The following is a 26,635-nucleotide window of genomic DNA, read 5'->3' on the forward strand; positions in this document are numbered from 1 at the left end:
GTGTTGGAATTCAGTTTGAGGTTTAGAAATAAGTTTTGGTTGTGTGTAATGAGATATGTTGTTTTTTTTAGCACTGAAATGAAGAAACTGTTTTTGCACTGATTCATTCTGATTCTACATTAAAAAAAAAAAAAAAATCAGAGTTGAGTCAACATCATAATAAAGGTTTTAACAGAGTAAACAACATTTTTTCATCTTAAAAGTTTAGGAAAAATTATTTGATGTCTTTTGTTTTATTTTACTCTTTTCTTTGATTAATTCTAATGTTTCTCTGAATTAGATAGGTTTTTTTCCGAGGGTACGTAAACGCCCCAGCCCCAGTCTGAACGGAATGGGGCGTGGTTTGTCCTTATTTGCCCCGCCCCGGATACCCGGCTTGTGAAAGATGAAGCTTCACGGGCTTTACCGGAAACACAACTACAAAACATTCCAAAACAAAAGCATGCGAAACGTATTTATTGAGAAAAAAAAGAACGACCAAAATTAAGCTTTAAAAAGTAAATAAATAAAATCAAGCTCTATTTTTTTTTTAAAATGAAACAATTTTGCATAGAGTTAACCTTTTTTGACTTTACAGCCACAACTGATCCTGACACAACTGAAGCAATTTCACAAACAAACACACAGTTTGATATTCAAAGTTTGAAACAATTTTAATTAATTATTATATGGTAGCCCAAAAGTGCAAAAAAGAAGAAAATATAAAAAAAAGAAAAATGAGACAGCACATCTTCAAAAGAGAAAACACAAAAACAAAAACAAAAAAGAAAACATCCATGATAATTAAAGCTTTGTAGGGGTCTTAGCTTGTAATATCCCTAATTTTACTATTTCTTTATTTAACAAAAAAAAGAAAAGAAAAAAAAACATCTTATGATTAGACTTATGAATAAGTAATGTTAGCACTAAATAGGTGAAGGTAAAAAAGAAAACGATGATTGACTTACTTTCACTACTTTTCTGTGTCCATTTGGGTAACTGCCCTTAACTTCTGTTAATTTGTGTTGATAATAAAAATCATAATACTTTTTTATTTATACCACACTTTTTTTAAAACCTCAATGACGCTTTACAAAGTAAACAAAATAAAGAGCAAGTTAAAAACATGAACAAATATACAAAAATAATGAAATAAAAGTCAAATGCATGTATAGAAAAAAAGACAATAAAAAATACAGACACCTACCGGCCACCGTATATTTGTGCGAACGACGTTTTCTGGATTTGAGCGTTCACGAAGTTTCAGTCAGAAATCGACGCAAGTCTTTGAACACGAGGCCCCTGCTCCGAGGGATCCAGGGGCTCTTATTTTGAAATACAGTTTTACAGGAAGTGGAATTCATTACTGCGGCTTCACTGAGGCTGCGCAGAGCAGCGAGGTCCAACGCCTGCTGCTGCCGCTGTGTCTGAACTGTTGTTTGAAACGAGCGGAGAAGAAACTGAGATATCTGGAGGATTTTAGGGAGAAGAGACCAAACCTCACCCGGAGAAAGAGACCCGAGAGGAGGGAGAGGAGGAGAGGAAGAGCCGCGGAGGAGAAGGAGGCACGAAGGAGGAACAGAGGAGGAGAAGAAGAGAGAAAATCGGGACAGTATAATGCTGCAGCTCTGAGTGAAGGTAAGAAAATCAGCCTCATCAACGCTGGGAGCTGGAGCTGGAGCTGGAGCTGAGGGAGGGAGGCGAGAAACCGCAGCCGCCGCAGCCCGCAGCTGCTGAATGTAGGTCATTGTGTCTGTGGGCCGGGCCGAGCCGGGCCGAACCGAGCCGAGACTAACCGAGCCGGGCCGGGCCGTCCTGCAGCTGCAGCTGCAGCCAGGCCGCAGGCAGGCTGAGGAGGAGGAGGAGGAGGATGAAGATGAAGCCCTGCGGCAGGACAGACTGACTGATACTGCAGTAACACACTCTGTGACACACTCCTACTTTAACACCACCAGGAATCAAACTGCAGGCCTGATGGTGGGATTAATTAATTAGCTCTTTAATTTAAATAATCTTCTTTTTGAAAAAACATTAACATCTAGAAATATAAAAGACGTTTTTTTAAAATGCTTAATAGTTTCTTTTAAAGTCTGAACTTAATGTGCTTCAGTTCAAGAGAAACAAACAGCTGAGTTGTTTATTTAAGTGGAATATCTCAAAGTTTATTTGTTTTTATAGTTTATTATGAAGGGAAATAGTCCACTCATGTGAAAAAGTGTTGGTTTTATAGGTGCCACAATTTTTACTCATTAATAATGTAGTTTAAAAGTTTACTCGTGTGTTTTCAATCTTTTATTTATAGATTTTTTTCGGTGTATAGACCAGGGGTGTTCAACCTGTGGCTCTGGAGCCTCATGCGGCTCTTTGACTCCTTTGCAGTGGCTCTTTGTAACTTTAAAAATATTATTAAAATAAAGGGCTTTTAATATTTTAATGATAACAACACAGACACTAAGTAAAATCATAATATAAAATTTGGACTAAAAATGCATCAACTCTTGAAACAAAGCTTTAATTTTTTTGTGATTTGTTTGTAGTTTTTTTTTTAAATTTATTTTTATTTTTATTTTATTTTTATTTTCAATTTTTGACATTTTTGCAAATTAAGAAAAAGAATTCCACATTATTTAAGATTTGGCATATTTTTGAATTTATTTATATAAATCCATCTTTTTTGCAATTTTAGAAAATTTTTACAATTTTTGGAAATTAAGCAAAATTTTGAAATTGCATTATTTTTATTTTTATTTTTTTCGCAAATTTATGACATTTCATCAATTTCTTTGAAATTTTGTACATTTTTTAAAATTCATTTTTTATTTTGCAAATTTTTTATCTTTTTTCAATTTCCAAATTTTGTAAAATATACAAAATCTATGACACTACGAATTTATTTTTTTCTGAAATTTGCAAATTTATTAAAAAATAAATTAAATAAATAAGTTAATGAAAATAAAAAACTTGTACAAATTTATAAACACTAAAACTTCTCGTTTAGATAATTATTCACCTGATTATACACTTTTTTGTCTTAATGTGGAGATAAAGTAGATTTTTCGGCTCCTGAATGACTTTTTATCCAGGTGAGCTGAGGCAAAACGGCTCTTTTGAAAGTAAGGGTTGCAGACCCCTGGTATAGACAAAAAACAACCACAGAAGGAACAGAGAAGGACTAACAGGAGAAAGAACACACACATACAAACACTTAAATATACCTACACAAGAATAAAAATAAAATTAGAGTGGGATGCTTGTGTGTTTTCGACTTGAGAGGAAAGTTAAAAATTGATCCCAAAGACTTTGACTTTTGCTCAAAGCTTCAGGTGAAACTTTTGGTTCACTGTGGGACGACATCACTCCGGAAAGAAACCTGAACAGGTCAATGATTATCAAACATTGACGAAGACAAAATAAAGGCTGAGAACTGAACTCAGAGTCAAAGTTTGGAGAAAGAGATTTTTGACAATCTTTGTGAAATTAACGTACGGCTTCATCTGACCAACTCTTCATTCCTGATTAATCTATTTACTATTTCAGTAAAATGTCAATCCACTGAGCTGAGTGTAAGCTGCTGATTTATGATGCTTTACCCTCTCAGAGCTTAACTGCACCAACACGTCCATGAAGCTGACAGATCTGATTTTTCTGGGAGAGCTGCCAGCGGAGCGTAAATCTTTATGGAAAACCACAGAGCTGCTGTCTGTGCTGTAGTCATGTAGCGCTTCATCAGGGGTTTGTGGTGTTTCTGAGCAGCTACAGCGTGAAACTGTCAGAGCTGACTGTATTTATCGGTCATATTAATGTAGATGTGTTTTTAACATGATCTTCCTCGTGGACTGGGAGCTTCTGGGTCACAGAGTCCTGCTGTGACGGACTGATGTTTGAGTCTGTGGAGGAGGGTCTGAGCTGCTGGTCTGGTGCCAGAAGAACGACTTGAATCTGAGGCTGTGGGTTGTGTCTGGACTCGTCTGAGACCGTGGACTGGTGCGTGAGCCAGAGGGACAGGTTTTGAACTTGTAGACCAGTAGTCTGCTCATGTGGACCACAGAATCCAGTCTTGTGTCAGACTTTGTTGAAGGCTTGAACCTGTGGGCTCGAGTCTAAAACTTTAGGATTTATTTTACCTGTGTCAAATGTTTGATGTGGTGGATTTCTGATGTGATCTGGACTTGGATTTGAGTCTTTGGACTTGTGTTTGAATCTCTAACTGAGAATCTGCAGACCAGGAACAGTTGTCTGGAGTCTTGGTCTAAGGATTGGTGTCCAAACCTGGCACCCAGTCTTAACTTGTGAACTAGTCTTGGCGAGTTGCCGGATGGTCTCTTAGCGGTAGGATGAGATTTTGGACCAGTATCTTAACTTCTAGACCAGTTTTTGGACTTGTAGTCTCTGCTCCTGGGATCTTGAGTCTCAGCTTTTAGCCGTGGACTGAAGGTCTCCAGAGATAGACCAGGTTTTAATCCTGTAGGGGGGTTTTAAAGCTATAAACTGGTATCTGAGGTCATAGACTAGGATCTGAGGTTGTGGACTCAACATGAGGACAAGTGTCTGATCCTTTGGGACCAGAGACTCTGGACTTGTGACTCAGTTTTTCCACTAGTTTCCATGTGCACACCAGAATCTGAAGACCTGGTCCAGTATCTCGGCTATGAACGAGTATCAGAGCTGCTGGACTTGTCATAGGACTAGTATTTTAACCCGAGGTCTTGTAGGAGTTTGAGGCCACCTGTGTGGACCAGTTCCTGGGTCTGTGGACCAGGGCTGATGTAAGCTGGACCGATCCAGACCCGTTTCAGAGTTCTGTTTACGTGTTTGTGTTCACAGATGTCCAACGTTACCATGGAAGCGTCCAACATCCTCCCAGTCCTCAAGAAGAAGCTGGCGTTCCTGTCAGGTAAGACACACACACACACACACACACACACACACACACACACACACACACACACACACACCTGGGTAAGGTCTCTTCTGTCTAACCTCTGTTTTGTCTCTCTTCAGGGGGTAAAGACCGGCGTAGTGGTCTGATCCTGACCATCCCTCTCAGTTCAGATCAGACCAGCATGGAGGAGCTCAGCGACACACTGGATTACCTGCTCAGCATTCCCAGGTACACACACACACACACACACACACACACACACACACACACACACACACACACACACACACACACACGCACGCACGCACGCACACACACATGCAGCAGCAGCACTTTGGTGTGTGAGCTATTCTGTTCACTGAAGGCTTTTTATCTTAATACCTTTGACATGTAGAGAGTCTGTTCTTTGTGGATCTGTTTTTTCTAGATCTGTTTTTTGTACATCTGTTCTTTGTGGATATATTTTTTTAAGATCTATTCTTGTGGATCTGTTCTCTCCTAACTTTTTCTTTGTAGATCTATTTTTGTAGATCTGTTCTTTGTGAATCTATTCTTTGTAGATCTGTTCTTTGTAGATCTATTTTTTGTGAATCTATGCTTTGTAGATCAGATCTTTGTGGGTATCTGTTCTTTGTAGATCTATTATTTGTAGATCTGTTCTTTTTGTAGATCTGTTCTTTGTAGATCTGTTCTTTGTAGATCTGTTCTTTTTGGATCTGTTCTTTTTGGATCTGTTCTTTTTGGATCTGTTCTTTGAAGATCTGTTTTTTGTAGATCTGTTCTCAGTAGATCTGTTCTTTGTAGATCTGTTCTCTGTGTCTTGGTCTGGATCCAGCTCGTTCAGCTTCAGGCTTTCAGGATGATTCCAGTCGGGTCCAGATCAGGTTTTTCAGATTTGGCTCAAACACGAGTCGACCCAGACTCTTAGACCAGGGGCTAGTCCAGGATCTGAACTCATAAGCTCCAGAGACAGGTCTGGAGGAGTTCCCTCTTCTTTAAACTGAAGCGTCTTCATCCAAACATGAGATCAATCCATGTTCTGAGTCTCGTACTCGACTCTCTCAGTCTGGGATGATTCATGATGTTTCCTGACGGCGGTAACTGTTGGCGGTCTGACAGATGATTCAGTCCCCGTTTAAAAACTGCAGTGAAGGTGTCAGCAGCTGCTCTGAGCTCTCATCACTCATCAGGACTTTGTTTTCTCTGAGACGCCTTCAACAGTCTGTTCCAGGTACCTGCAGGTTGGACGGGCCTCGGTGCTAAACGTGAACAAACAGCTCAAATAAACTCTGCTAAGCTTCTGTTCACACACCGCGTCTGATGCAGCGAAAACACACACACACACACGTCTACACACACACGTCTACGTCTTAAATGTGACTGTACTTCAGCTCTGAAGGTCTTTTTGTTCTTCCTGCATCTTTTGTGAAAACATGGAGCTGACTGAAGGGAACGCTGAGCCCCAGGAGCTCGGCAGCAACGTGTCGGGAGCCGTGTTTTCATGAATTATGGAGATGACATCAGAGGAACAGGAGCTGTAAACCTGCCAGCTGTGCTAGTTTACAGTCTGAGCATGTTCTGAGCTCCCGGGAAGGTCATAAAACTGTATCTGAAACCAAACTTTGGGTTTGGGATCCGTTTTTTCTGCACGATGCCTCGAAAAGGAGATTCTGAACTGTTACAGAAACCAGAGGAAGAACAAACACGAACATGTTTCATCTGTGTTTGGAGCTTAAGTTTGAAGTAAGAGATCCCGTGTGGTTGGTCTGTGATTGTGCAGAACAGAATCCTGACAGGGTGAGACACGACTCTGGCTACCAGTGTCATAAACAAAGGAAGGTGGCGCTGTTGGGCTGGCTGTTTAAGCGAGCTTCCCTTAAAGCTGAGTCATGCTTTCTGCACAGAATCAGCACGAAAGAACATGTGTAGCGTTTATACTTTTTAACACTCCATGCTGCGTCCTTCCCAAACAGCAGCTTAGCAGTTAGCTAACGTTTCCCAAGAAAACTCTGATTCAGGATTTTCAGCTTGAAGTTTTCCTGAAGAACTGACTTCATAAAGAAATGTACATCACTCTCTCTCAGGAGATTCATATTCAGTACATTCAACATGGTATAAATCACCTTATTTACCTAAATAACAAAAAAACACAAGCCTGATGCTAACGTATATGGGAAACTGTATTGATATGCTAGCAGTTAGCATACATCAGGATAACTTCAGCTTCAGAATATACTTTCAAGTTTCATCACAGAAACATATCACATCAACTCTTTGTAAAAAATACTGAGAATTTCAAATGTAAAAAGCTAACAGGCTAATGAAAGGCTCATGGCTAACTTCATAACTACAGAAAGGTTCCAAACAACTTAAACTATTGCTATAACCACTTTGAGACACTAGATGGCCTACTTGAATGATTTAATTTCTGTTTAATTATGCCCAGAAATATCCAGACTCAGGGACCAGTTACATTTTATTCACTTACAGTATAAACTCAATTAAATGTTGTTGACACAGAAAACCTGTAAAGATACTTTTTGTTCCAAGAAAATTCACATCAGGAATTGATAAGAGAATCGATAAAGAATCAGATCAATAATCAAAATCGATAAGGGCATCAGTATTGACAAAATCTTATCAATTAGAGGTTTATAAGATCAGTTTCATTTGTGAGGATGGGCCAATCACCAAATAATTAAGGAAATTGGCACCGATCGATTGGTGCATTTAAAGTAGTAAGAAATATTCAACTTGCGTAAAATTTTTCTGAGATGCATGGCGAAGAAGATCTCTGCCTTAAAAGGGCCGCACAAGGGGGCGTGGCTGCTAAAATGACATCATTTGTTATCATTTGACTGGTCCATAAACCAAGTTGTCTTCAGAGGTTGCAGTGGTTACTAGTTCGACTCCCTGCTGCAGCTATAACGTTAGCTTTATAGCACAATTTGTCTAAATCATATTTCAGGGTTTTCAGAAAAGAAATGTTAAAATTTAGATTTTTTTTATTTATTTTTTGTTGCTATAATTATTATTTCTATAGTTTCAGTTTATTCATATATTTATAGTTATTAAATATATTATTTATTTATTTATTTATTTACATTTTATTGACCTAGGCTATTATGCTATGAGGCTAACGATTAGCTGCCGCTGTACTCCTCACATTTCCTGTCTCTCTTCAGCTGTCCTTTCAAAATAAATCCCAAAACACCTAAAAATGAAACTGATCTTCAATTTTAAGATGGTTTTATTGATTTTAAATGTTTTTTTCATACCAAGGTTATGATAGTTTTTGGATTTGTCATTGTAGTTTAGTTTTAGTTAGTTTTGACATTTTTTTTCCCATTATAGTTAAGTTTTAATTAGTTTTAGAGCAGGCATTCTAGTTTTTATTTAGTTTTGATTTTTGCAACAAGGCTTAGTTTTAGTTTAGTTTTAGTTTTTCATACCTTATTAACCAGGTGAAGGATTCAAAAAGGTCAGAGTAGATATTTTGTAATAGCTACAGTTTATTTTCCAGTCCAACATAGAGCTCACTGCTCAGTCAATGCTGATACTGAAATGTTGGCTGCTGCCTTAAACACAAGAAAATAATATAAACTTAGTATAAAAAATATAAACAAAAATGATATAAAAATAATAAAAACATAAATTTCAAAAAAAATAATATAAACATAAATTTCATAAAATAGTATAAACATAAATTATATAAAAATAATATAAACATAAATTATATAAAACAATATAATATGAGTTTTAATAATTAATTAGTTTACTTATCGTTTTCTTTTCTTGTTTTTATTAGTTTGAGTTAACTGCAATGTATTTTAAATTTTAGTTTTCGTTTTTAGTTTCATTTTAGTTAACTATTATAACCTTGATTCATACAGCTTAAAAAAAATGCCCCTCACTTTTGACGGCTAGTCGACGTCAGTTCTGGGGTCACATTAACATTGAAATGGACTTTTTTTCTTCTAGTTAAAGCTGAAACAGCTGAAACTGTTTTTCCTGACAGATACAGAAACAAAAGCAAAATCTCAGAAACTGATCCTGGTGTCAGTGTTGGTCTGACAGAGTCAAAAAGTTAGCTCAGATATCAGTGAGAGAGGAGCTCATCCATTTAGCTCCAGGCAGAGCAGCCTGAAGTTTCCAGAAACCAGAATCAGATCTTTATTGTGTCTGTTTTCTTCTTGACTTCTTGTGTGTAAATCTAACTCAAACCATGCATATGTTGGTGTCTTTGCAGTGAGAAGTGTAAGGCTCGAGGTTTCACCGTCATCGTGGACGGGAGGAAGTCTCAGTGGAACATCGTGAAGACGGTGGTGCTCATGCTGCAGGTACGGACCTGGTTTTCAGGTCTCTTTAACGACGAGCCTTATTCAGTCACAGCGTTTAACGAGGAGGATGTTTGCTGCTGTTTCAGAACGTGATCCCTGCCGAGGTGTCGCTGGTCTGCGTGGTCAAGCCCGATGAATTCTGGGATAAGAAGGTGACGCACTTCTGCTTCTGGAAGGAGAAAGACCGGCTGGGCTTCGAGGTGAGTCCAGGATGAAGAGTCTGAGGCTGGTTTTTATTAGACAGGGAAGTGTTTTCTGTTTCTGGACAAACCTCACACGCACACACACACACACACACACACACACACACACACACACACACACACACACACTGCGCCAGGTCGTGTTGGTGTTTTATAACAAACAAAAACAAAGCGAGCTGCTTGTTCTTACCTCGAGCATCACCCACTGTCCTGGGTGCTGCTGGAAACCTGAGCCAGCGTTTGTGTGTGTGTGTGTGTGTGTGTGTGTGTGTGTGTGTGTGTGTGTGTGTGTCAGTGTATTGTGTGTGTGTGTGATTTTTGGCCAGCCCCATTCTCTATTATAACAGATGGTTTTACCGGCAGAGATCAGTAGTCACTGTGACCCAGATTTCAGCCGCCATGTTGGCTCTGCAATCGTTGCCACAGTAACAGGACGAGTTGGCGGGTGTGTAGAAAGTTGCTGCAGATAGATAATCCAATCAGAGTCCATGTTAAGACCAGTTTTTTGGGTTAAAATGGAGTTATGACGGTGAACGGCGAAGCTGTCCTTGGTGGTGCGTTTAGGGAACCTGGGATATTTAAGTATTTTAATGTGAAAGCATCTCTGTTTTTCATTATTTTGATCCGGACCCTCTCTGAACACACACACAGCTGTCAGAGGGAGATTCCAGTCACGGTGTTACAATGTGACTCATCTTATCGATGGAATGAGTGTGTGTGTGTGTGTGTGTGTGTGGGTGTGTGTTTGGATGTCACTGTGGGGTGTGTGTCTTCCAGCTGCTCCACAGTCTGACCCAACATTTCAGTAAACAATCAGAGTCGAGTCAAGTTTCTGTGTCATCTGCTGAAGCGACAACTGGAGGACACTCACCGAGCAGCAGCTGTGTGACACACACACACAGACTCACACACACACACACACACACACACAGGTTTAAGAGATTATCAACCAGTGAGTCTTTTTAAGGGTCAAACTCTTTAAAGGTAGAAACAAACATCAGTTTGTTTTCCCAGGAGGTTTAAAGAAGCTGAACACTGAACGTCCTGTCTCCAAACTTTAGGATCTTTGAGCTGAGGCAGCGTTCGTCTTGTGACTCAGGATTAAAGATACAATCTGTAACCAGGACTTGTTGACTTAAGAATCACAAGATCTTCACAAGATCTTCACAAGATCTTCGTCACCACATGAGGATCTCTAAACTGCTTCATGACACGTTGGAGCATTGGGCCTCAAACACCGAGGTCTGCCCATAGCCCCTCCCCCTGACAGGCCTCCAGAGGGCTGGCCAATCAGAGTGAAGGAAGTTGTGGTCATGCAAAACTAGGGATGGGAATTGATGAGATTTTGTCAATATTGATGCCCTTATCAATTCCTGTTGTGAATTTTCTTGGTACAAAAAGTATCTTTACAGGTTTTCTGTGTCAACAACATTTAATTGAGTTTATACTGTAAGTGAATAAAATGTAACTGGTCCCTGAGTCTGGATATTTCTGGGCATAATTAAACAGAAACAGGAAAAATTTCACCCAGTGTGACGTTGATGTGCTGTGTTATAATATATTTATAATTCAAGTAGGCCATCTAGTGTCTAAAAGTGGTTATAGCAGTAGTTTAAGTTGTTTGGAACCTTTCTTTCAGCCATTAGACTTTCATTAGCCTGTTAGCTTTTAGCTACGCCAAGAAACTGAGTCTTCGATGTTTGCGATTCTTAGTTTGCTTTTTAACACCAGACCATGTGAAAAAGTTGATGACAATAATGTCTACAGACTACATCAGGAGCCACATTTTTCCATAAAATGCACATCACGTGAGTCAGAGAGAAACATTTCGCCCTCTGCTGGAGAAAAGTGGGAACTTTTTTCCAATCCAGTTTATAAACAAAGACAGAAATGAAGAACATTAATTTGAAAAAAAAAAAAAAATCTTGGTTTTGATATTGCCAAACAAAAAATCCTGATATATCGGTTTTAGGTTTTTCTCCCACCCTTATTGGCTGGCACGGGTTTCACGTCTGGAAAACACTGCCACCTATGGGTTTGGCATGCTTCGAGCCGCACTCATCAGCAGATTTGTCTGGTTACGTCTGGACAGAAGTATTTTTAAAAATGAATAAAAGGTCTTAAAGAGACTCAAGCAGCTCAAACAAAGTGTTTCAGACAGAGGCTGAAATTAGAGTTTCTGAAACACCAGGAGAGAAAAGTAGAGGTTTAATCGAGCTGTGAATCATGATAAGATACTAGACGCCCTCCCTCCCACACACAGTGAGGATCCACGAGTCATGTGTCTGAGCTTTATTACTTCTCCTCCTCGTCCTCACATGATCGACTCTAACACGGCTCCGCATGGACACTCCAGCATTTTGTGGACACAGCGTTTTTTTATTATGAGGAAAATCTCCACTGCCTCATTATGTGGAGATAATGAAGTCACAGCTCATCATTAATTCAGCTCAATAAATCCAGGCAGCAGTTAATAAAAGAGTGACTGAGAGGACGGAGCAACAAACGGAGCAAAGAACAGTTTCTGGTTTAACATCTCCTCTCTTTCTGTTTCCTGTCAGGTGATCCTGGTCTCAGCCAATAAGCTGACCCGTTACATTGAGCCCTGTCAGCTGACCGATGATTTTGGAGGCAGTCTGGACTACGACCACAGCGACTGGCTCAACAAGAGACTGGTCTGGTTCACGTTTATCAGTTTGACAGATTACTTTTTTGTTTTATTTCTCTGATTTTCTGAAAGTTTCTCTGATGACTCGCTGCAGGTTTTTGAGAAGTTCACAAAGGAGTCGACGTCGCTGCTGGACGAGTTGTCGATTATCAATGAGAGCGAAAAGAGCAGCTCGGTGGACAAGGAGAAGTCAGTCACAAAAACAGCCTCAGTTTCAAGTTTAATAACTTCAGATTGATCATTTTATCATTTCCTGTGTTTTTCTCTCCTCCTGTAGATCAGCTGACTGTGCTCTCCTGCCGTCCTTCGACCCTGAGACTGTTCTTCAGACGGGTAAATAAAGTTTCCCCTCACTTTAAAATCCTTTTAATGTGCCCTTCATTTCTAACAAACTGTTTCCTCACTGATGAGAAACACTGACTTAGAGAAGAAGCTGTTTTTCAGACGTGAACGGTTGTACAGGGCGTCCGCGGGGCCTTTGAGTATTAAAGTTGATAAATCAGTTGTGAAAAATTTAAGACCCTTAAAAAGTGTCATAAAAATCTTGATCGTGACTTGATGAGACTTTAGATTTTATTCAAGCTTTGACTCCAAAGTATCCATGAATTTTTGGTTATCGTGCAACCAACGATTATTTAAGTAATCGATTACTCTGACGATTATATTTCTGATTAATCGATTAATCGATTAATCAAAAAAAAGGATGATAATGCGTTAAAGCAAAATTCGCAAAAACCAAACATGGATTGTTGTTTTAGTTGATGACTATTGTTTGCTTAATGATATAAACAAAGAAACAACATACTTGAACATAATTAAAGGCAAGGCAAGTTTATTTCTATAGCACAATTCAGCAAGGCAATTCAAAGTGCTTTACATGCAGAACAAATTATAGAAAACAATTAAAATTCAATTAAAAAGGAGATTAATTAAAAGGATACAATAAAACAAAACAACAACAAACAAACAAACAAAAGATTAAAATAGATTTTAAAACAGATTTGAAAAACAGATTTTAAGATAAAAACAGATTTTAAGATAAAAACAGATTATAAGATAAAATTTGCTGTGCAAAATTAAAGACAAGATATTAAAATGATTTGTTAAAATGCTCCAATAAAAGGCAGCTGTAAAAAGGTGGGTCTTCAACCTGGATTTAAATGAGCTCAGAGTTTCAGCAGACCTGATATTTTCTGGCAGCTTGTTCCAGATATTTGGAGCATAGAAGCTGACCAGAAAACTGACCAGATGCTACATTTATCACTTAAAGAATCAACAGTTTGAGCAAAATAACAGAAAATATCTTGTTATATCATCAGATTAAGAACTTAGTGGGCCAAAAAGGCAAATAAATAAAATGTGTCCTCAATCTTTTCACCTGCAGGTCAAACAGTTCACCCCCTCTGCCCTACCACTATCTGTAGCAGCTAATGCTAATGCTAATGTTGGTTTAATGAACTCCCAGTGGTTTTCAAACGGGGTGACGATTTAATAAAGAGACTAAACAAGTCCTTAAAGACACACCATGCATTTCACAACATGTGAAGGGGTGTATGTGGGATTTTGTAGCTCCGCCCCTCGCTGCGAGCTCCTGGCTCGTCATCGATGAGACGAGCATGATTGTGTTTTAAGAGCTCGATCATTGCAGTTGTACTTCTGTGCTGGCTCGGCTTCTCTTTTGCCTCGCTGATCTGTTCACATGTGATGTTTACAGCCCCTTAGCCCAGGTAATTACACTCCAGTCCAGTAGGTGGCAGCAATGCACCTTCAGCTAGTTGCTAAATAATCCGGCTTTTGCTAATCGATTTTTATCGGTTTCATTGATTTGTCATTGCAGCCCTAGTTGTTTTCAAATGTGCAGTCACTTCCCGCCATTGTCACATCTTCAGCTCTCACCTCTGTCCCCTGATTGGTCCGTTAAGCATTCGACCAGTTGTTGTCAGCAATCGGAGCTTGGCGAGACTAACACGCAGGATTTTAGACGATGAATCATGGAAGTCCATCGGCTCTGCAAAGTAAATCACAGGGAACAATGAGTTGGAGGCGAACTCTGAGCGAGATTGCCTCAGGACCTTGTCCTAAATTTTGATAATGATGAAACAAAGTCTTGTTTTTCTGCAGGTTCTCCTTGAATAACTGCTGTTACTTGTTGTGGGAATGGGGACAAACCTGCTTTTAGTTTCATTTATTGTTTAAAGCCTTCTTTATAGTTTACCTATTTCTGTTAAAATGTAAACTACAAGTGTCAAGGATGAGTTGCTAACAACAGCTTAAAGTCTGAGGGCTTTAAATTTTTTGAAAGGTTTTTAAAAAAGTCTTGAAAAGGTTTTGAAATGAACCCCAGGATTTCAGCAGATACTCTGTTGTAAGTTGTAAAGAAATCAGCCTCATTTCTTTTGCATAAAGTGAAAAAACGAGTCTCTGCTTGAATATTTTAAAGCTTTTTGAGAGCTCAGGTAATAACTCATCCTGCTCGCCGTGTCTCTGCCCTACCTGCTCATTAACTCTGGATGTAACCTCTGATCTGTGTTTCACTCACCGCTCTACGTAGCGATTAAAGTCGTGACTGTGAACACTGAGGTTTCTTGGCAGCGTGTTGATCTGGACTCACCCTGACCTGGAGCTGAGGGGGTCTTTGGTACTTAGTCTGCTGTCTCCAGGACCCGGAGCTAAACAGACACTAAAGCTGTTTGAGTGATGGATGGCTGCGCTAACTGTACTGAGCGGCCTCTGTGTGTGTGAGTGTGTGTGTGTGTGTCGGGTGGAGGTGAAAGGAGTCTTTGTTTGCGGTGCCACCCTCCTCCCTCCACCAGCTCCTCTCGTAATGTAACATGGTGTAGGCAAACAGTGGCGTCTGATTGTTTCTGATGCTTTTATAACGGCGGCGTTCTCCTCTTTCTGTCTGCAGGTCATGAGCTGCTGTCGGAGCTGCAGCAGCGACGTTTCAACGGCTCGGAGGGAGGCGGGGGAGGACAGGGAGGTGAGGAAGCAGCTGTGGGTTGGATGAGGTGTCTTACTGAGGGAAACATGAACGAGTTTTGTTTGTTTGTTGTTGTTTTTCTGCACAATCATCTGTTTGTTGGACGTCCGTCACACTCGCTGCAGCGTGAAGACGACTCAGTGACTGAACACCACTCTGACTTCAGAGCTTCAAACGTGAATTATCCCCCTCCGTGCAGAGCTGCTGTCAGACATCAGACTAACGTTATCGACTGAGTCCAGCTCTTTATTGGATTTTGTGAAGCTTACACTCAAACAACCCCGGCTAAAGCTGTTACCTGAGACGGCATTACGCCGGACAAACTCATTAATTAGCTCTCAAAGCTTTTTCCCCGGATACCAAAAGGGTCAACAAAGTGTGTGAGCTGAGAGAGGAAATGCAGTTATGTTAAATTAGAAAAAAGAAAAACACTTTGAACTTCTCAGACCTGCAGCACTAAGACTGATTTTAAAACATTTCTGCTTTTTAACAAAATAAAACTGAGTATGAGGATCACCACAAGGACAAAAGGTGAGGGAGTATGTAAGGAAGAGGAAAAGAGCCACTGGAAATATCTTTCAGGAAGTTTGTTGGTTAAAAAAAAAAATTAAATGACTTTATTATTCTAACTTGAAATTAAATTACAGGATTAAACTCAGATTTCTGACAGAAAAAATTCAAAGGTCCAAATTTAATCTCAGTATTCTGACTTTGATCTCAAAAATCTAAAATTTATCTAAGAATTTAAACTTTGTTTGAAATTCCAACTTTAATCTCACGACACCAACTTTGATATGATAATTTTAACTTTAACATTATTATTCCCCTTTTTATGTCACAATTCAGACTTTGATGTCATAATCTAAATTTTAACTTTGATGTCATAATTACGGCTTTGATGTTTTAATTTCAACTTGGATGTCATAATTTCTACTTTTATCTCAAAATTCGGACTTTGATCTTACAATACCAACTTTGACGTCATAATTCCAACTTTTATCTCACAATTCTGATTTTGATGATATAATTTAAATTTCAGCTTTGGTGTCATAATTCCGGCTTTAATGTTTTTATTTTGACTTTGTTCTCATGATCTCGATTCTGATGACATATTTCCGGCTTTGTTATGATTTTAACTTTTATCTCACAATTCCAACTTTGATGTTTTAGTTCTGGCTTTGATCTCATGTTTCCTACGTGAATCTTACAATTTCAACTTTGATGTCATTATTCCAACTTTTATCCCACAATTTTGACTTTGATTATATAATTTAAATTTCAGCTTTGATGTCATAATCTTATTTTCAACTTTTATCATATAATTTCGACTTTGATCTCAAAATTCTGACTTTGATCTTACAATACCAACTTTGATGTCATAATTCTGTTTGATGTTATAATTCTGACTTTGATCTCATAATCCTGATTCTGATGACATATTTCCCGCTTTGATCTTACAATTCCAACTTTGATGTCATAACTCCGACTTTAAACTCATAACTTTGACTGTGATCTCAAGATTTGTCTTTGATGTAATCATTACAAGTTTGATCTCATGAGTCCAATTTTGATCTTATAATTCCAATTCAAATCACAAAATTTGGACTTTTGTTACACGTCAACTTCGATCTTAAAAATTCTGCCTTTAAAGTCAGAATTTTTGAAGAAATGTTCTCGAAATGTGTTTTGCTATCTAATCTAATGTAATCCACTTCTGTAGAAATAAAATTCAAAGTTAAAACTGTGAAATAAAAGACATAAATATTAGCTTTTATTATAAAATACAAATCCATATTAAGATTTTAACTTGCCTATTATGAGATGTTGAATCATGTATGTGAAAAAGCTCGTCATACATATGAAATAAAAGCAGAAATTCTGAGGTGAAAGGGTTTGAGTTACCTGTGAGATTACAAACTGGGATTATTAGACAGTGAGTCATGATCATTGGATAAAAAGTTGAAATTATTAAAGAAGCAGCTCATTAATGTGAATTCTTAATTAAAGACTGTTTTTTAATTATCAATCAGCCCAGTCTCAGATGGATGAATCTTGTTTTCAGACTGTTCCTGTCAGATTTGCTGGTCACACTTTGACCTTAGTGAGTTCGACCTGGACCAGCCTGACCCTGACCGCAGCTAAACCCTGCTTAACAGTTTTAGATGAGCTGGAGCTCTGATTATGAGCCTGACCTATCAGGCCGTAGGACTCCACTAATGCTGGTTTGGCTGAATGAGAGCAAATCCCTGAAGCCATGTTCCAAAATCTGCTGAAGAGCCTAAAACCAGGAGAGCGGCTTTGGCGAGGCGGCTTATGGTTTATCAACGACACACTGAAGAGTCGCAGCGTTTATGAACATTTTCACTCAGAGTAGAGCAGAATAAAAGTCTTCCACTTGACCCTGACCCTGACCTCTGACCTCTGACCTCCAGGTCCGGCCTGGTGCCCCATGGAGGAGGAGCTGCTGGCTCAGCCGCAGGTGATGAAGCTGCTGGACTCACTCAGGGAGCAGTACACCAAATACCAGGAGCTCTGCAGGCAGAGGAACAAACGCTCGCAGCTGGACGAGATCCACACCAAGGTCATGCAGGTAACACTTTAAAATGTTAACACACACAGATTCCCTTGAAAGTAAACACCCGGGTTTATCACGTCGCCCTGCGTCTGCATCGACCTCATTACTCTTTAAAAGCCTCCTGTCCTGGTTCCTCCACCATCACGTCTTTGACCTTTGACCCTGGGAGCAGTGACTCAGTGAGAAGCCTCTCTGCGCTTCATTTGAAGCCGCTCTGGTTAACGCCGCTCTTTCAGCTTCAGGGGGTTTATGGGTAGCACCGCCGTCTTGGAGACGGGCCTGGGGTTTCCATAGTAACTGAGACATGTCGGTCGCTTGCCTGGAGGATTTGAGGTGGGGGGTGTTGGCCTAGTTCTGGATCGAACTGTGTGTGTGTGTGTGTGTGTGTGTGTGTGTGTGTGTGAGGGAGCTCTTTGAGGCATCACTGACCTGATAAATACAAAGAAATCATAATACTGACACACACACACACACACACACACATCTGGAGAGGTTGTCCCAGATGTTTGAGCTCTATCATAACGTATGTATGTAAATATAACTTCTAACACGTCGTTGCGACCGTTTGAACATATTTTTATTGCAGCTTCAGGCAGCAGTCGTCAGCATCATGAGTTTATCAACAAACACAGTTACTGTTTGAAGAAGTCGCTTTAAGGAACATTAAAGAAGTGAAAAACAAGTTAGAGATTGAAATGCAGAAAGAAAAACCATTATACAGATGGATTTTATTTGTTTATCTTTAATTTTAAAGTCCCTTTTACGTACTGAACTCAGTGATTTTTAAGCCCAAATAAGAGAATTGTGTCTTTCTCTGCTGATATGAATTAAATGTTTATGATAAATCTTTTGTTTCCTGAGAGCTAAATCCCACTTCTCTTAAAGGACATGTCATAAATTTAAACCTTTTTAAATTAATTTTGCATGATCTCATTTTATTCTCACCTCCCACAGGCCTCAGTTGTTATATGTTTAGTCCTAATCCTCTTTTTTAAAAAAGTTTTCTGGCGTTAATGTGTCATGAAGAAAAATAAACGTAACACTTTACTTTAGAGGTCTGCAAATTTCATCACACTTAGGTAATAATCAGATAAATTTTTTTCTTATTTCTTTGAAATTAGTGCATAACTTCTTTGAAATAATGTCAAAATTGGTAGATTACGTTTTTTTTTCCAGTTTCTTTGAAATTTACTCCAAATTTCAACATAAGAAAGTGACAATTAGCAAGTAATTTACTTGAAATTAAATCCCAACCCAGTACATTTTTTTTTAAAGTATCCCAACGTTTCTACTGTTTCCAGAGAAGCAGGTTATAAATAGCTGCTTAGTTTTTGAAAACAGAAGTTAGCTTCATTGTTTCCTCTGATAATTACCTTTGAAATGTTCAGTCAATAATTCAGTTTCCCAATAAGCAGTTGATAGTTTGCTATTTGTTATTTAGTTTCACCAAGTTCTTTAGTTCCCAGTTTGTTGATCTGAATAATTGAGATCAGATGTAAAATGATAAACTTTATGATTAGGCCGATAATGTTTGACATGATACAACTGAAGCTTCAGATGTGATATTCACCCAGAGTGGGGTTGGAAATTGGCCTTACAAGAAGTTATGAGCTAATTTTTAAATAAATATGAAAAACTTTGTCTATTTATTACCTAAGTGTGATGAAATTTGTGGTCCTCTAAAATAAAGTGTTACCAAAATAAAATACATATACAAACTGTTTACATGGATCCCTTTGCAACCTGCATCATCACAAAGACACATTTAGCATTTAGCATTTAGCTTTATTCATTCAGGTGAGTTAACGCCAGTTAAACACTAAATTCAAACTATTAGCAGGATAGAAAATGTATGATTGTTTTGTCTTGCGTTTTCAGAAACTAAACTTTGTTGTGGAGTCAACTTCTCTGCACCCGGTGTTCAGGAGCAAAGAGTGACCGTGCTAACTGGAGACCTTAAGCTAAACGTTAGCTGAGGTTATGACCAAAATACGACACTTAGGAGTCAACATGGAGAGGAAATACTCAGAGGAAGTTTAAAGAAACAGATTTTAGGCTATTATCTATGATGATTATCAATCCTTAAGATCATTATTATTATGATAGGTTCCAAGCAGCTCTGTCTGGGTGTAGTTTTCTGGATCTTTTATAGTGACCCAGGTCTCAGACTGAAAAAAACTGAAATCTTATCAAGTGTTTTTGTCTTATTTCGAGTTGAAAATGTCTTTTTAGACTTAATCTGAGCCATGTTCACCTGAGCAGTCCAGGAAAATGTCTGATTTCAAGTTATTTAAAGAAAAAAACGAGGTCTGAATCACTGTAAAAAGGAAAAGTTTCTTGTACTAAGACATTATTCTACTTTCAAGCAAATTTTGGAGCAAATTATTCTTGTTCGATTGGGAGATTTTTAATTTTTTTTTAGCTTGTTACAAGAAATACAGACCTCATTTTTTGTCTTTAAATAACTTGAATAAAGACTTTTTTTCTAGACTGACCAGGTGAATGTGGCTCATTTTGAGTATAACAAAACAATTTTTGCTTAAAACAAGACAAAACACTGAAAAGATTTCATTTTTAGTGTGGTTTGTGTGCTGGTCTTTGGTTTTGAACTGTTTCTGCTTTATTGACATCAGTTAATGTGACAGATAATTCAGTCATTAGCATCCAGTAAGGTGTGTGTTTAAACTCCTCTGGTTTACACGCCACTAATCTGTCTTCTTGCTGATAACTTCCATCCACTCACAAATTCCTCATGAAGCTGTGAGTCCATCATGACAATCTCACGTGTTTAAAAAGTGTATTTTTTTGGCGGTTTACCTCCTCTCGTAGCTCGACAAACTGTCGTACTCTGTGGTAAACTGTTTACAAACAGTGAAGAGTCTAAGAGAAAAGGTTTCTTGGCAGTGACCTCTAAAGAAACTTGAAGACTCATGTTTGACGCAGCTTGATGTAGAGCCAGAGAGCCCCCTGCTGGTTGCTCTGCAGAGCTGCAGCTTCTCCCTCTCAGGCTGATAATAAATCTGTCTTCTTCTCCCTGGCTGTCTCAGGTGGTCACCTGGCTGCAGGGTCCAGGTTCAGAGCTCCTAAAGACTCAGCAGGAGATCGGGGACTCCATGAGAGCGGCTCAGGCCCTGCAGGTGAAACACGAGGAGATCGAGAGCCAGCACAGCGTGAGTCTGCATCCTGTCTGATCACGACTCAAAGAGCAGGTAGTTATCATCGTAAACACACTGCTCATCCTCTGTGTGTGTGTGTGTGTGTGTGTGTGTGCAGGAGTGGTTTGCTGTGTACGTGGAGTTGAACCAGCAGATCGCTGCCTTGCTCAGTGCCAGCGAGGAGGAGGAGGTGCTGGAGCTGAAGGCTCTGCAGCAGCAGCTCAGCGACGTCTGCTACAGGCAGGCGGCTCAGCTGGAGGGGCGGCAGAACGTCCTGCAGGCGGCGCAGGGTTTCCACAGCTCCACCCAGGAGGTGACACACACAAACTTCTGTTGGTGCAAATTAAAAGATGAATTTAATGAGTTAAACTGAGAAAACAGCTGCTCGTCTGTTCAGAAACAAAGATATAAAACCAGAAAGTGATGAGATAAACTCTGACTCATCAGTCTGTCTCTTCCTGCAGTTGTCGCAGCAGCTGGACGGTCTTCTGGGCATGCTCTGTGCAGACGTAGCTCCAGCTGATGGCGCTTCAATCCAACAAAACCTCAAACTGTTGGAGGAGAAGCTGCAGAGTGTCGGTTCGTACTCTGATGGACGTCGTTAATTCAGGATTTTCACAGCTTCAGAGCAGCCTCTTTGTGACGTTTCTTTCTCTCCCTCTTTGCAGAGGCAGGCCTGTCCACACTGCGACAGAAGGGGGCGCTGTTGATGGAGCAGATGTGCAGCCAGCCGACGTGGGCCCTGGAGGAGACGGAGAGTCCAGCTGGAGAGCAGCAGGACAACGTGCAGCACATCCAGGCTGTGATGGAGGAGATGCAGCTGCGCAAGCAAAGGTCAGTTTTTCAGCTTTTCGCTGCAGAGCCAACGTTGGCCTCTGGGGGGCAGTAACAGACATGTACGTTTACCTCAGGCTGGTGGATTGAGCTGTTTCCTGTGTGTGTTGCAGGTGTGAGGACATGGTGGACGTCAGGAGGCTGAAGATGCTGCAGATGGTCCAGCTCTTTAAATGTGAGGAGGACGCTCTTCAGGTAAGGATCAAAACACGCACATGGATACAGAAACACACACACACACACACACAGAGCTTTAAATATGATGATCTGTGCATCTCCAGGCGGTGGAGTGGCTCGGCGAGCTCATGGATGCTTTGTTGAAGACTCACGTCAGGCTGGGTGACGACTCCCAGGAGAACAGGACCTTATTGGACAAACACAGGAAGTTTGTGGATGTCGCTCAGGTGAGGCACTTGTAAATCTTTCCTTTTGATCCAACATTAAAGAGGGGTCATTTGCTTTTTTAAACCTGCCTCTGTCTCATTCAGAGCACCTATGATTACGGCCGTCAGCTGCTACAGGCCACCGTCGTCCTCTGCCAGTCTCTGCGCTGCACCACGCGTTCATCAGGCGATACTCTACCGAGGCTCAACCGGGTCTGGAAACAGTTCAGCGTCACTGCCGAGGAGAGACAACAGAGACTGGAGCTGGCTCTGAACTTCCACTCAGCCGCAGAGAGGGTGAGTGGACTCAGTGGGCTGAAAACGACAGGCTAACACAGATCACATGATCTCTTGCAGGTGATGAAAGTACGAAACTTCCCGTTAAGACTTTTGGCTTTTCTTTGCTTCAGGTGTTACAGCAGGAATGTGTGGACACAGAGTCTCTGGATGAAGTCGACTCTTCAGGGAAAACTCTGCTGGACAGACTGACCATGCCGGTTATCTTCCCTGATGGGTACAGTAACACACACACACACACACACACACACAAACACACTTAACCCACAAGTTTGGTCATCCTCAACCGTTTCCTGAGCACCTGGTCTCTGATTGTGTCCATCTTTTGGTTTATACTAGGGATCCACGGTACGGTTTTGTAGTCACAGTTTTTCGGTTCGGTGTACATTGCTGTTTTTGACACCTTTATTTTTACCATATACTCAATAATCAATTATTAACAGATTATTTTTAACCCATTCTGTCATGTAAAGTTATGAAAAACTTGAAAGACTGAGTCTGTTTCCCATTTCAAACATCTTTAAAGCTGAGTGAAACATTACTAGTTTCAACATGCCAACTCCTCAGTAAGGAAAGTCACTATTGTCTGTCCCAGAAGTCACCTACTCTGCTGCAGCTATCTTAGCTTAGCAGTTAGCTAACGTTTCCCAAGAAAACTCTGATTCAGGTTTTTCAGCTTGAAGTTTTCCTGAAGAACTGACTTCATAAAGAAATGTACATCACTCTCTCTCAGGAGATTCATATTCAGTACAGTCAAAATGGTATAAATCACCTTATTTACCAAAATAACAAAATAGCACAAGCTTGATGCTAATGTATATGGGAAACTACAATGATATGCTAGCAGTTAGCATTCATCAGTATAACTTCAGCTTCAGAATAGAATTTCAACTTTCATCACAGAAACATATCACATCAACTCTTTGTAAAAAATACTGAGAATTTCAAATGCTAAAAGCTAACAGGCTAATGAAAGGCTCGTGGCTGACGGAAAGGTTCCAAACAACTTAAACCATGGCTATAACCACTTTGAGACACTAGATGGCCTACTTGAATTATCAATATATTACAACACAGAACATCAACATCACAATGTGTGAAATTTTTACCTGTTTCTGTTTAGTTAGACTCAGGGACCAATTACATTTTATTCACTTACCTATAAAGCTACTTTTTGAACCAAGAAAATTCACAACAGGAATCGATAAAGAATCGGATCGACAAGCAGAATCGATAAGGGCATCAGTATTGACAAAATCTTATCAATTCCCATCTCTAAATTTACAACTACGAATTAACTTTCTGTCCATTCTTGTTTAATTTATGTCTAAATATCAACCCTTCTCCTTTATCTGGGCTGGGGACCAGAAGTCTTAATGAGACACACACTTGGTGATTTCATCTGCTGCGAGTGAGGTCTGTCTGTGTTTTGGATAGGGGAGGGACTCATGATTGCACATGCTGCTCATTCAGAACCTGCTTAAACCTCAAACTACAAACTCCACAAAAGTCGCAAGAATTGTCGTCCCCACAACTGTTCTGCTGTATCATTCGCCTTGTGTTGTGCATACTTATGATTGGAGCTTCATACTCGCTTCAAACTGAGTTGTAAAACAAAGAAAAAAGAAAAACTTGAACCGAACTGAGCACACGCTCCCCGAGCCGAGCGAGGAAACCAAACGGTTCATTTTCTTTTCATAAACCCGTTTACACCAGACGTAGTTTTGAGGACTCTTTGACCAAAAAACAGCGAAAAGGATATTTAAAACAATCAACATTTATTACATTTTGAGCAGAATGACTTTAAAATGTACTTGTGAAACACCTTACGTTACCTTTTACTCTCTTTTTGAAAGCTGTATACATGTTTATGTCAAATTGAGTGTGTATGTGTGTTCTTGTATTCAGTCAATATGGGGTCTCTACTTTTTCTACACTTTGGGGACACATGGCTAAGTGTGAAAACAGAAGTAATTTATCATAAATCAAAGGACAGAAAGTAACTATGGTAAATATTTTTGTATAAAAAGCAACTTTTGACTCTGTTTCTTTTGCGTCCCTAAAATGTGAACACGTCAAAAAAGTAAAGACCCCATATTGTGATAAATATAAGAACACACACACACTCAATTCGATGCAAACACTTCACTTGCAAGAAAAGAGACTTAGAGTGGCCTCTTTTAAGTTTGACCTCTTTTTACATCTGTTAATTTTGTGTCCCCACTCTGCAGTGCATTGTGGGTAAAATCCCACATTGTGACGAACACATGCAGACCCCAAACACTCGATTTGGTGTAAACCTCTGACTTGAACTCTCCTTGTTTCAGGAGCGAGCAGTACTTCGGGACTCCCAGCGACACAGCAGCGGCAGCAGAGAGCGTCAGAGAGCGCCTCCTGCTGGTGGAGGAGCGGCGGCTGCAGCTGCAGGAGGCCCGGCTCCACAACGATGATGAAGAGGAGGAGGAGGAGGAGGAGGAGATGCTGAATGGGCAGGAGTCACGGCTAGATGTGATCGGAGAGGAACTGAGCGAGAAGGAGGAGCAGGATGAAGAGGAGGAGGAAGAGGAGCGGGAGCAGGATGAAGACTTGGAGAGAGCTAAACAGGACTGCTAATGGATTGCCGATGACATCAAACCGAGCAGCCTTAAAGAAGTTAGCGAAGGGCTGCCGACGAAAACGCTGACGTTTCCTGATACCACCTGTCGCTTCTGTCGCTCTGCAGCAGGAAGTCATCCGTAGTGAAGCTACTTCTTTACACCAGGACTTCATTTCCCATCAGCCTCGCTGCTTATGCTTCCTGAAAGAGGACAAGAAGAGATTTCTCTACCGCTATTCTTCCGTTCAGCAGAAACTGTCGAAGGTTTTCACAGTTTGCTCTGGAAAAACTGTCGTGAAGCGATGGAACGGACTAACAAATGTAAAATACTGGAAGTATTTACTGGAATTATTAATCTTAACGTCTCCAGACGCTCCGACGATCAGTCGAGCTGAAACTGTTTATATAAGAATACTCCTCGTGTTGGCCTAACATCACCTCATTCTTCCCAGCATGCCGTTTGCTTACCTTCGTGCAGGAGCTTTCATGGTGCTAACACGGTGCCTCATCCGATCCCCTCTCAACTTTTTTAACATCTCGAACTGAACCTGAAGAATCGTGGAGAGCTCTCACCCAGTCCGTGCTTGATCTGCTTCAGACGTCTCTTTGAAAGACGGCAAATGACCAAACTGTCTGAACTGTGCAACCTCAGCCTCAGCATCCACCCAACTGTGACAAACCAGATGAAAAGTGATCTTAAAGAAGATAAAAAAGCTAAATATTGAAGTGCCTGCCCACACAGATCCAAAACTGTGGCCTATGGAGGAGCTCTCAAAGAAGAAAAAGAAATCTGGCATATTTACGACCTGGATGTTGCCTCAGCGCGGCCCATTTCACTGCACTACTTAGAGATATTTTTAATTCCAGGTGTAAACGTTGAGCTCCCTTTAAAGATAATTCACAGGATAAAAAAATCCCCTGATGGAAAAGCTTTGATGCTCCACTTCAGGGCTCTCATGTGCCTCATTAGCGCCATCGCCACTTTCTTCCAACGTCAGATTGACTGAACTCTTCCTCCTGAAACATTTTTTAGCTCCACGCTCTGCCAGTAACAGCTTTGACAGGAGAAAAAGCAAAAATAAGAAAAACTTAAAGTAGAACTCATGCATTTAAGGCATCCGTGACGTTTGCTTCAACGATTTCTGAGGGACTGAGGTGAAAACACGCCTGCGGCTGCACAGACCGGTGGTCATTTGCTAACACGGCTCCATCCCAACAGGACTGATTGGTTTTGTATTTATTTAGAGTTTTTACAAACAAACCTCGCTGTGATTGGTTGCTGTTTCTGACCAATAACTGCTGCTGTAAGTATAACCGCTAAATACTGTGTCCTGCATAGCGCCCCCTCTGTTTGACGACATCATCCCTTAAATAAAGACGCCTTTCGAAGACGCTTTCTGGGCTTTACTTATTAATTTGAAGAAATGACTAATTTTACCGTGGGTCATTCGGCTGATATTTCACCTCCATTTAATACAGAAGTGAACAGATTTCATTTATTTAGCAAAAATGCAAATAATGTGTTGGAATTTCCAGTTTTTGTGCTGTTCGATTTCTCAAATTTCAAGTTTACTCTTCAAAATTAACACTAGAATACATCTTTGTGAATATTATTTTCAGTATTTGTTCCAAATAATGATTAAAACTAGGGCTGTGACTTTAACGTGTTAATTCGATTTTAATTAATTACACCGCACATTAACGGATTATAAAAATGTCAATGGCAGGGAACACGGACATTTA

At 40.0% G+C, this 26,635-nt stretch overlaps 1 protein-coding gene across 1 annotated transcript; it reads left to right on the plus strand.

The window, feature by feature from the left end:
- The first annotated feature begins 1,317 nt into the window (after nt 1-1,317).
- sestd1 (SEC14 and spectrin domains 1) lies at nt 1,318-26,299 on the plus strand. Its single transcript, XM_074695079.1, has 19 exons — nt 1,318-1,617; nt 4,804-4,873; nt 4,981-5,089; nt 9,111-9,201; nt 9,288-9,401; nt 11,966-12,079; nt 12,167-12,261; nt 12,350-12,405; nt 14,981-15,052; nt 17,485-17,642; nt 20,675-20,797; nt 20,901-21,095; nt 21,247-21,361; nt 21,451-21,616; nt 21,730-21,811; nt 21,898-22,020; nt 22,105-22,296; nt 22,410-22,513; nt 24,624-26,299. Exons 2-19 carry the CDS (start codon nt 4,804-4,806, stop codon nt 24,907-24,909), a joined length of 2,265 nt encoding a protein of 754 aa, XP_074551180.1. The 5' UTR covers nt 1,318-1,617; the 3' UTR covers nt 24,910-26,299.
- The last annotated feature ends 336 nt before the right edge of the window (nt 26,300-26,635 follow it).

The sequence above is a fragment of the Halichoeres trimaculatus genome, unplaced genomic scaffold, assembly GCF_033239565.1.
Source record: "Halichoeres trimaculatus isolate MK-OKI-2021-1 unplaced genomic scaffold, fHalTri1.1 fHalTri1_scaffold_19, whole genome shotgun sequence".
Taxonomy (NCBI): domain Eukaryota; kingdom Metazoa; phylum Chordata; class Actinopteri; order Labriformes; family Labridae; genus Halichoeres; species Halichoeres trimaculatus.

Bases quoted from the DNA above. Each gene is read 5' to 3' on its own strand.
- sestd1 (XM_074695079.1), top strand. From the start codon at position 4,804: ATGTCCAACGTTACCATGGAAGCGTCCAACATCCTCCCAGTCCTCAAG. The intron at 21,617-21,729 runs GTCAGTTTTTCA...TGTGTGTTGCAG, and splicing joins ATGCAGCTGCGCAAGCAAAG to GTGTGAGGACATGGTGGACG. The intron at 22,297-22,409 runs GTGAGTGGACTC...TCTTTGCTTCAG, and splicing joins TCCACTCAGCCGCAGAGAGG to GTGTTACAGCAGGAATGTGT.